The sequence below is a fragment of the Cryptomeria japonica genome, chromosome 5 (genome assembly GCF_030272615.1).
Source record: "Cryptomeria japonica chromosome 5, Sugi_1.0, whole genome shotgun sequence".
Classification (NCBI taxonomy): Eukaryota; Viridiplantae; Streptophyta; class Pinopsida; order Cupressales; family Cupressaceae; genus Cryptomeria; species Cryptomeria japonica.
Genome location: NC_081409.1, coordinates 711,752,743 through 711,764,903, shown reverse-complemented (window position 1 = coordinate 711,764,903; position 12,161 = coordinate 711,752,743). Strand labels below are relative to the sequence as shown.

Sequence of the window (12,161 nt, the reverse complement as noted above, 5' to 3'; positions counted from 1 at the left end):
TCTCTATTGAATGAAGGATCTTATGTGTAGTTAAGGCAACATCCAATATTTGTCTTCCCTAAACAAAGCCCTTTTGATTGATAGAAATGAGGTGAGAGAGAAGAGGTTCAAGGCGGTTAACAATTAGGTTGGAGAGATTTTTTTAAAAAGTATTACATAAGTTGATTGGCTTGAAGTCAAGGAAGTTGACCACTTGGTATTTTTTTTAGATCAAATAAGTGAAGGTAGTGTCGATCTTTTTGAGAATTTTTCCTGAACATAAGTACATAGCAACAACAACCACATCCTCCCTAACAATATCCTTCTGTCGGTTGAATTTCTCATTCTTGGAAAGATGGGCTGGTGAATGTTAGGGGCCTCATGTTCAATGTCACAATATAGCTAATTTTGGTGGCTATTGGCCTTCCTCGGGAAGGCGTATGTTTCCCTAGGAAACCCAAAAGAAACTACTAGGAGGATATGGAAGAGTTCCTCTAAATAAGGGAGAAGATTAGTCACTTGTAGAATGGGTTTAACCACGAGGACATTCTTTTGCATGGAAGACTATGAAGAAGGTTCTCATGAGGTATGTCTATAATGTCCCTACTTTGAAATGGAATTTAATGGTAAATCACAATAATAAAATTAAAATGCAAAAGAAGAAAAATTAAATTAAAATAAAAATATAAAAGAATATAATGAAATATAATTTAGTTAATGAATGGTCAAAAGACATGGAATGATAAGTTGTGGCTCCCTCAAATATGAGATATACAAAGAAGAAGAGAACCTCATTTGAGAGGGGGATAATTTGGGAATAAAAAGTTCATATCAGATTTAAATAAGAAATGTAGATCTGATTGTGTCCCTGTCAAAGGGTAGAAATAATAAAGAGTTACACTCTTTCAAAGGGTGCTAATGGTGAAATGGTGTGTCTCTTGCCAAAGGGCATACATGATGAAGGGGTGTGACCTCTCCCTCACATTGAGAGATATAAAGGAAAGGAATCAAAAGCCTCTGGTGACATCACTATCGATCATATCAGCTCATAATTGTTATGAAGTTACATGCAGTAACATCTTTGTTCTTGGTGGTATGCATGAGGATGTGTTGAATATCTATGCTTAATATATGAAGCTTGATAATGTTCTTATGTAGAATTTAGTAGTAATATTAATATAGAGTGCAATATGTATGATACTCATACTTAATTTCATATATATTCATAATACATGAGAAGTTAGTATACTCATGTTGAGACATGGACCAGCTAGGACTCAAACTTAGGACCTTCCATATGCTGCTGGAGTGCTCTACCACTGAGCTACTAGCCCCTCATGGACTAGTCCATTGTCGTTTCGAGTGTGGCTTATTTCCAACACCAACACCCCCCCGTTAAGCCACACCTCTCGTGTGCTTGGGGCTCCTAGCCTAGACCTGGCTCTGATACCATGTTGAGACATGGACCAGCTAGGACTCGAACCTAGGACCTTCCATACGCTGTTGGAGTGCTCTACCACTGAGCTAGTGGTCCCTCTTGGACCAATCCATTATCAGTCCGAGTGTGGCTTATTTCCAACACCAACAACTCATAGCCTAATCCTTGCTTTTCTTCTAATGCCTACGATAGGATTGGATGTGGAATTGTTAGGGCAATGTGGTATTAATACCTCGCAAGGTAGATAAGACTTGTGATGCAATGGACATGTGCTACATCATACAAAGGCAATGGATAAGGCCTGTGGTGGAATGGGCATGTACTACATCATACAAAGGCAATGGATAAGGCCTACAATGCAATGGGCATATGTTACATCATACAAAGGCACTACTTTTGGAGGATGGTTTTCTGGTGCCCTAACAAAGATACTTCCCAATCTTTGCTAAGATTGATCATTAGGAATGATTAGGGATTAGACCTGGCTATGTTGATTATCCCTTGTATGATGTATGCTAATTGTTCCCTAGAGAAGATAAGGCCTACAATGGAATGGGCATATGTTACATCATACAAAGGCACTACTTGTGGAGGATGGTTTTCTGGTGCCCTAACAAAGATACTTCCCAATCCTTGCTAAGATTGATAATTAGGAATGATTAGGGATTAGACTTGGCTATGTTGATTATCCCTTGTATGATGTATGATAATTGTTCCCTAGAGCTAACAAATGCATAAAAAATATAATAAGTATGATGAGATGTGTTTAATTATGGGAAACTAGGCCATCTCCTAATAGGGGACATTGCAATGTTGCTCTAGATAGCAATTACAAATATTCCACTCCTGGTTGTTCCACATGTTCAACCATTTTTCTTTCTAGATTCACTCTTCTTTAGTCCAATCATTGAATGTAGTCTAGTCTAAAGACAAAGATGTCCCCTTCACCAGGAGTTGATTTATAAGTTCTATTGGTTCAATCATAGCCTCACCATAGCCCTAACCTCTTTCCGTTGTATCAACATTCCATCCATTACTATGGATTTTAATCCTAAACCTTCTAGTAAAACCCTTGGTTCACCCTCTATTCTAAATAACTCTTCAAAAGAGAAGATTTCTTGTTCCAACCCCCTATGATTTACCAAATTGAGGGCTAAGGTTGCCGATGTCTCCCCCAAGTAGTGGTAGGTGGCTCAACTACACATGACTAAGCCTAAGATCACAAAACTGGAAACCTTAGCCTTAGCCAAGGTTGTTGATTGGCTTGCTAAGTTGATTGATGAGGATGTTTGGTCTTTTGTGAAGAGGCTAGCTGAAAATTTTGATAGATGGGCTATTCTAGAGTAGGAGGTGGAGAATATCAAGGCTACTATTGGAGGATAGGAATAAGATTGAGGAGACTATTGGTAGATAAAATTGTCAAAAATATGTAGGACATTGTGATGTATTGCAAGGAGATGACGAAAAAATTAATTTTCCCATTGCAGGTCTTTTAATAGGAGCTAGAAAAGAAGAAAGATGAGAATAAATTAGCTAAGATGGAAGCTAGTTCTGTTGGTTTGTGTCCTAGCTCCAACAAGAAAAGTAGACAAAGAAAATATATACACCATTCTTGTGCTCAAGTGGACAATATTATCAAAAATCCACTTTTAGTGGGAAAGTTGAAAATCCTTAACAAGGAATGGTAGGTTGTGAAGGGCCTCAATTTCTTGTGTATTGATTAGCTCGTCTTTTAGTTTCAAGTGGTCTTTTCTAGGTCCCCCCTATTTTTTGATGTTTGTTTTTTATTAAGAAAAAAACAGGTTTTGAAGGGACCCAAAACCCTTTACAAAAGTAGATAAGTTTTGACTTAACAAGACATTAAGCCCAAATCGATCACAACAACAAAACAACCCCATAGAAGATAAAATATAATGAAACACCGATGGGGCAAAGCCAGTGAGAACTAGGGAAAGCGTTCCCAAAAACAATGACATGGGTTTTAACGATAGGCTCCCACAACCTAAATTAGAACTAGATAAAAGCCAAAAAAAATCCAGCCAAAGCTCCCCCAACTAGAAACCATTAGGATTTACACTTTGCACTACTCTTGTGGGACCGAAGAGTCATATCAAAAGAGGGTTTCAAAGGTTTAGCTTTCTTACCCTTAATAGTAATCCAACCCTCCTCCACCTGAGCTGTCTTATCATGCCAAGCCAGCGAAGGTCCAACATCCAGCTGAGAAGCCCTCTTTTGTTGCTTTAGTTTCTCTTTATCTTTTTGGTAGTCTCAACCCTTGTAAGAGCCCTCTCTTCTGCCTTGATGTCTATTTTGTAAAAGGGTTGGGGCCCTCTCTTGCTTTACCTAATTAGAACATCAATAGACTTTTGCTATATCTACAAGGATTTCTCTAGAGGAAAATAGATTCCATGTGTAAAGAGTCTACAAATGGATGAATTTTAATAGTTCCCTTTCTTAATTGTGTAGTATCCTCTTACATCCCTCTATAAATTTAGGCTCATATCTGGCATAACCTTCCTTTTTTGAAATTACTCTCGAAGAAATCCTTTCCCATGTGCTAACCACTCAAAGTCATTTCTTGGTGTCTACATTTAGAACATGAGCATTTTTCTAGCCAAATTGAATTTAATAAACGTGGCCCTCAACGGTATATAAGAGTGGTCAATATCCAATTAAATTCCTCCTTATTTCCTTCAAAGAATTTTTATTTTCTATTTGCCTTCTGGACACGTTCTCATTTTTCAATGCTTGGGGTGCAATTTCATTATCGACTATTTTGATCACAAACACATACTTTTGTAGTCATTGTTGGATTGGATATTTGGGTATTTTTAGCTAGTTCTAGAGCATTCTATTTAAAAATTAATAGATAATTAAAATTTATTATGATATCTAATTTAATGTTTATGCATAGAATTCATATATGTTTTTGTTAGGAGTTATAATCTAAAATTTAAATAATTTTTTGATTGATTAAAATTTAAAATATTATTATAATCATAAATAATATAATAATATTTTGTAACATGCCCATTGTTCTACCCATTCAATTTACTAAGTTTTTAACCACAAGTGAAAGAAATAAATTGCCAACATAGAAGTAATAAGATTTTTCTTTTTTCATTTTATAAACAAGATGCATATTTGAAATAAATCCCATTTCATTTTTTTCATTACATCATAATTCATATACAATATCATATTCATAAACATATGACATCATTTACATTTTCTAAGTTTTCAAATTTCCATTTACTTTAGGAATATTTGAGTACATACACAACTTCTATGAGCTTAATGAAACATAACAGAAAAAAATGGTCTAAATGTCTTTTCTAGCATACATCTTCAAATTCCGACCATCAACTGTAGGAGGAAGAGCATCACTCAAGCGCTTTTCCACCCAACCAAGATTTTACAGTCCCCTGTGCCTCTTCTAATTGAAGTGACTCGATCCTTCTACGAAGAGATTGGTTTGGTGACCTCAAAATAATAGCCTTGTGAGCATAGTGTTGTGTCTTACATATCTAGAGCTACCATACATTGACTACAACCTACATGTATGACATTCCTTGTCTAGTATGTAAACCTAGATCACAGTGAATCGACAATGTAGACAATGGCAACATACACTACTTTGGCCAAAGAATTCATCACCCAATACTTCGAGTGCGAGTCATATGTCCATCCACTTCATTGCTCTATTTGGTATATTGACCATTTATTCTACTCCCTCATAAAGTTAATAATAGCATGACTAACTAGGTTATTCCCATCCACGGATTGACCTAACCCCAAGATTAACCAAATCAATCATTCCTACATACTAAAGATACACACCATTGCACAATTCTAACTTAGCTAGTATATACATATACATAAATCTGATCATAGAGATCAATAACAAGTTTCTATCAATTCAATAATGCATATTCTACAAGTAAACATAATTTCAATCATTGCATTACTTAAGCTTCTTCAACATCTTACTCTATATATAACATATTTCAATATGAAAGAAAAGATATAATCCTCATACCTAGTTTATAGCTTCCACACAGATACTGATTCCTACTCACAAGCATGCTAGCTTCATAAATTATCCACCAACAAATAATCTCACAAGATCCTACTTCATCACTATACTTGAACTATCCTCTTTCTCTCACTAATGAAGAATAACAAAAAAACCAATGAGCAATATGCAAAATGAAAAGAGATGATCCAAGAAGAAAGATATCTCCTCTATTGTACACAAATTTGAGAGACTTAATGCTATAATTAAGTTTTCTACTTTGCCACCAGTCTCTCTCCCATTGCCACCACTAAGACTATGTGGCTTCTCTCCTAACTAGAAAGTTGACACATAAATAGTCCAACAAAATTCTACTATGAATCATCCTTAATTTTACTTAGTCAAATGATGATTAACCATACTTACTGCGTACCTAAACAAATACAAATAGTTTCTATCTCTAAATACCACATGCCTATCGACTAAGTCCACCTTTATATTAGGTGTGACTTTAACTATATTACTAGTGCTATAAAATACGGTATGCATGGTATTTATCCTACCCCACGTAACCCTTCAAGCTTGAGATCCATGCATAAAAAGGTGGTGTCAATTAATAAGGGTGGTGGTTTATAAACCATCGCTCTGCTGCCCCGCCTCCCCTTGGAGTAGGGTGCGCCACCTTTTATGGTGAGCGCCCCCTCCCATGTTCCTCCCTCCGTCCACGAAGTATCGTGGCAACCAATTATTAGCTCTGCGTGGTAATTTGACCGAGCCTTACACTTTCCTCGTAGCATACTCGTTGACCATTTCCACACTCACCACTATGTCGTGTTTGATCGTTATATATATATATATATATATCTTGTAATATACTACAAACACCATAAATAAATCTACACGATTAATTAACACAATGTGTCCCTTTATATATATATATATATATGACCTCTTGTAATATATTACAAACATCGTAAATAAATCTACATGATTAATTAACACAATGTATCTCTTATTATTTATTAAAGTCAAATGTTATATAGAAGAAAAAAGTTAAAACGTATATAATGTAATCCTTGAGATCAAGTTATCAACGAAGGATATATATATATAAACATATAAACTATTATTTAATATCCAAATAGTACTTCTATTAACATATTCATCGGTCGATATATATACATTAATCATATATATATTCATCGATTAATAAATAAGTATGTTAGCACAAAATTTTTAACATATCATAGAGATTCAATCAAACATTCCAATCAAGGACATTCAAACCATAATATTAGGAAACTTCACCAATACAACAGAAGGCAACTTACCACTACCCCCAACTAAGTTAACTCAACCTACTAGGATGTGAGTGTGTGATAGCTCAATAAGGCACATATATAAGATTACAAAACCAAGTTCTCCTCCCGAGTGAAACTCTTCCTCCCTCCAGAGACTATTTCATTTCTTGCATCCAATTTAGCACATCACAATAGTAGCCAGCTGTTATTAAAACATGCATATATACATGATAGATTTTCATCTATAAATATTACAAATATTACATTGTTTGCACATTCATTCATCAGATTTCCAATCAAGGTAAATATATTCATACATATTCACCTACTAAAGTATTTTAACTAAACAAAGTAACAGTAAATAAGTAATATCACAATAAGGTGTAACATATTTACAGTTAATTCTTTGCTACAATAGTCTGTTGCCATTCTGTTGCAGCAGCCTGTTGCTATTGCTATCTGTAACTCTACGGGGCCCTGCCTGCCCAATACTTCTTTTGATGGTCTTAATGATAGTATTTCCTGGACCGTGGTTCGTTGCAGGCAGAAGATAAAATCTTCCCCCATCCCCCAAATTTGCCTTGGCTTGGATGATTCTCCCCATCTTTGAGCTAGGTTTTGGGTTGTTGTAGGTTTGATAGGCTACTTTCACCTATCCCTGTTTTGTTGTTTCCTATACTGCCTTTGGGCTGTGTTTTTTTTAGAGGGTCAACACCCTTGTCTGCTGTTTTTGTAAAATTGATAGTTTTGGCTATGTTAAGGATCAGCGCCCCTAGTTAACGCTGCTTTATTAATCAAAAACATATTTACATCTAATGAATATTAAAAATAACATGTTTGAATGAACTTTTCAATGTATTAATAATTCATACAAATAGAATATTGAGATTCCAATCATCAAATTTCTTACATTCTAGAATCTAGAAGTATATGCCTATTAAATATTGATTAATATCGATAGTATTGTAGATGCCCAAGAACAGAAAATCAGACTTTCACTCTGCATTTATATCAGACATTGGATAATGATTATTGATTGGTTCTTTTTAAAAACTGTGCGCAGGACTTTCCTAGAGTTACACTTTTGAAGGATTTAGAGGATTGCATGGAGGCTTCAGTCGAAATAAAGCTGGAGGGTGCAATTTTGCTGTATCTTATAACAGATCCGTATTGCCAGATTGAAGTAGCATTCCGTGGACATATTTATGCCACCCGCTCTTCTAGTTTTTATAATTCAAAACATTTAATAATGTGGACAAAAGATTCAGAAGTGTTTGATGGCTTTGAATTATCTAAAGATAAGGCAAAATATTTCAACATCAAGATATACCAACGAAGGGGAATGATACGTAGGAGATCCTCTCTCCAAAGAGGATGGATAGTAGAAGCCAAAAATGAGTTAGATATGAGATCCTTTCTATCTAGCGTCTTTTCGACATCAAGGTACGGAATTCAAGGCGGCAACTCAATTCAGAGAGGGCCTCTCGCTGATATCTCACATCTGTTTAAATGAGCTGGTCTCGCTGAAACAAAAAGTCCAATCTACGGGCTTGTGTAAGAGTAAATGCATTGAAATAGTTATATAACGGTTTACACAACGAAGTCTTCAGACATTTTAAAATGTACGTGGATATTATTCTATATATGTATATGAAGATCAGTAAGAAGTAGGAGAACTAACTTTTATCACTAGTCCCTCACTTTAAAGGCGGAGACTTCAGTTTTTGCTCCAATAAAAAGGCATCATCAGTCCTTTGGTAAGCTTGCAGGAACCAAGAATGTAAACTAAACCAAAGATATATTTTTTTCGAAATTGATCGCATTTTGCTTTTTCTATTTATACATTTAAAACAAAAACCTTCAGCGAAAAACGAGCAGAGAAAATTTAAGATAATGTTTTCGCATCCTATTGGTATTTGGTTGCCTCCGAACCACACTAGATGGCATTCGTTGAACTGTCCACATGCCTTGTCTATCCTTTCACATTTTGCGTTTTAGTGAAGACGTCGCGAGTGCTGAAAAAACGGGAGTTGTGTGTTCTCCTGGAATCGCTTGCGGCTGTTTTTCTATCCTTGGTTTCGTTTGACGGAGGGAACAATATATGCATTGCATGGAAAAGACATGTTTAATTCCATTATAATTATTACTAACCCCCTCTCCCTTGTTCTTGTTTTACAAAAGTTTGTTTTGTGTGTGTAGTTGGGAATCAGCTAAATTTTCTATAAAAATTTGTATTTATTTTTATCTATTCAACAAGTTTTGTTGTTAGTGTTATGGAGGACTTTTTGATTAGGTGAAATTCTTGATTTTAGAGATACATTTATAAGAATAATGTAATACGGGGGAATGATGACATATGAAATTGGTATTTGTTGTTAGTAAATTGTATAATTTTTAAGTGATAATTTATCTCTTCTTTGTATAAATATGTTTCCTCTGTTCTTTAAATGAAATCATTAAGTTTTTAACATTTTTCTATCATCTATTTCTTTTTTTAGTGTATATGTAGAGCTCAACTTGCTAGTATGTTTAGGATAACAATCTTTTGCAATATCTTGATTAAGGCATCACCTTGGTTTTCGTTGTTACACATTTTGTGTGTTCCCAAGACTGTTGCCAACTAGATACAGGCACTGGTTTGTCACTTGTTCCTCTATCATATAATCCTCAACACACTAAATAACTTAATCAAATTAAACATCTTTTAGTTATATTAGTTTCTTGTTTTTCACTATTATGTTTCAATATGCATAACATCATAAGGACTTATCATAAAATAAATTTCTATAGGATCATATGGTATGGTATCTATTAACTAGATCCTTACCTTTATATCTCCAAACTAGCACATAGATATATTGCGATACAAATATTATGATAGATTGTTCTCTAAATATAGTTTCATTCAACGATTCCTTAATCCATTCATTACCAATCTAGCATCTTAAGAAAAAAAACCCTCAATATTATAGAGCTAAAATTGAAGGTCTTATCCACCTTAATTATTGTGTTGGGACATTAAAAATTTGGGAAAATTTGAAAGGCCCTTGATAAGGACACTAATTGTAATACTAAGAAGTACCCCTACAAAATTCTTTCCAAGTGACCTAGTTTGAAGGTGAATAAATTGATTTGTGTGATTGTCATGAAGAACCACTTTGAGATCTTGTTCACGAGTTATTAGAGAGCATCCATGTTTGTTTGCAACTTCCTAGATGATGAGTTTTCCAAGTACCTATTTTGGGGGTTCTGATAAAGTTTGTTCTCTGCACACTACTAAATCTGCCAAAGTAGCCATTTTTAGATATTGATATTTTACTGCCAATTCATTGTCATGGCAAAAAGGTTAGTGCTAGTAATTTTCCACATCCTACTATACCTTGGTGTCATTGTTTACAGTCCCAGGACTTTGTTTGATATTTTTTCAAAGCCAAAAGCAAATGGGATTTGTTCTGATTTTATGCCTGTACATTGTTGAATATGCTAGTGACCTTACATCTTGATTAATATTTCACAAACAAGTGACTTACATCTCAAATGGATTGGTCCTCATGATTCTTTGAATATTCATGTATACTCTCGCTTGGTTTAAGCACCCCACCATTTATTTTTCTATTTTTCAATGCCTAGAGTAAACTTACTTTGTAGAGGTTTGATTTCAGCATGTTCCAGAAAGCTTCGAAGTGGTCATCTTTGACCATTAATATATTACAAATTTGATAAATTCAGGCAACACCTCTTGGCATATGTACTTAGTGTATCTTGATGAACCAATCAACCAAGTGGTAGCCTCCCAAAACAACATTTGATAATTTTCGAGGCACCTAGTTTGCGGGCTCTAGAAATATTTTGCATGTGTAGTTTCCAAAAATACTCAAGTCAGAAACTTTGGGCATTAATATTTTTCACCTCAGGCATCGTCATACAAATCTACTTGGTAGTTTAATTCTCACAACTACACTCAACATTTTGGTAATTTTTTAGGACTCAAGAAGGTTTGGTTAGTTTTTGAGGGCTTTAATGAAGGGCACTACGACTGTTTTGAGCATTAAGCAGAGATGTCAAGTGTAAAGTTTAAATGACAACCCACTCCACCTTTGGGGTCCAGAAAGTTGTAAATTTATGGTTTTGACCATTCCTAGGGTCCAAGTGTTCAAAAATGATTTTCTTTTTAGGTTGGACCCTTAAAGGGATCTGACATCCATCATGACAATATAAGATTAGCTCAAATGGATTTTAAAACATTTTATTACGTAAATCACATTGTGATTTTAATAATATTATGCGAATTAACCTAGGGGTGCTCCATTTAATTTCCAAACATTTAAAAAATTAGCATTAATTAAATCATATTTTATGATTTAACTATATAAATGAGAGTGGAGCCCATTGTGAATATCGTGAAAGACATGAAAATGTTTAATGACGTTTAAATTTAACCCCGCTACACAATTTGAAGAAAGCTAATAAATTATTTTGCAACCCTAAATTGTTTTGCAACTACTGTGCTAAGGTGCCCTCTTATGGTGTTCTTTGTGATAATTTATTGAGCCAATATCCAAGAAGTGCAAGGAGATAACAGATTTGAGGGTGGTAGTAAATCAACCATTACCAACTGTGCCAATTGGCTTGTATGAATCCGACCATTACTTTAGAATGGTCAAAGGAATACCATAATGGGGAATGAATTTGCACCCAAGAATGCGAAATCCATCTCCTATTCTTGTACGAATGAATATCAATTGCAGATTGCAGTCGAGAGGCATGTTTCTACTGTGATAACACCAAATGATCTGAATGTTTATGCTCGATGCAAATCTGTATATGAATTAAGGAGACGACAACATATATTGAGGGCCTAAAAATTTCCTGTCATGAGTTGGAGCCTTGCCAACATTGCTGGTATTAGAAATGCCTGAAAATATTTGATATAGCTAAGAATTTGCGTGTTCTTTCATGGGATTTTCTTCATATTAGTAATACTTTTTTTGTTTTTTGTTTCATTTGGCATGATGGAGTAAAATAAAACATTGAGTTCATTCCAAGACAGATGAGGGCTGCACAGTATACGGAGAAGGTTGTGTTTTCTTTGTATATAATGCTTGATGTATGAAGTGAACTATGGATTTGGAGTGAATGGATCCTTTTGAATGCGAACCTACAAACGATTTGGATTAGTGAAGAGTGGATTTAATATGCAAAGATATGGGTATTTAATATTCGTATTGAATCCAGTATGAGGGGTTTCTTAAGTAATGTGGACAAGAATGCAAGGCACTCAAGCATACAGTGAGATGAGTGAAAAAGAAAGACTATGAAGGGGCTGCAATATTTTATTTCAAATACACTTTTCTTATCATCAATTTGGAAAAGACCGATCTGTAGTTTGGTGATAATGTAGTGCACAAATGAGTGGAGCTGCTTCGTA

At 34.8% G+C, this 12,161-nt stretch overlaps 1 protein-coding gene across 1 annotated transcript in view; it reads left to right on the top strand.

Annotated features, from left to right (window-relative positions):
- The window catches only part of LOC131042226 (disease resistance protein RPV1), a 28,515-nt gene extending 19,948 nt beyond the window's left edge, over nt 1-8,567 (top strand). Inside the window, exon 6 of the mRNA XM_057975557.2 lies at nt 7,797-8,567. Within this exon, the coding sequence (XP_057831540.2) occupies nt 7,797-8,246 (450 nt within the window). The 3' untranslated portion in view covers nt 8,247-8,567. The remainder of the gene's footprint in view (nt 1-7,796) is intronic.
- The last annotated feature ends 3,594 nt before the right edge of the window (nt 8,568-12,161 follow it).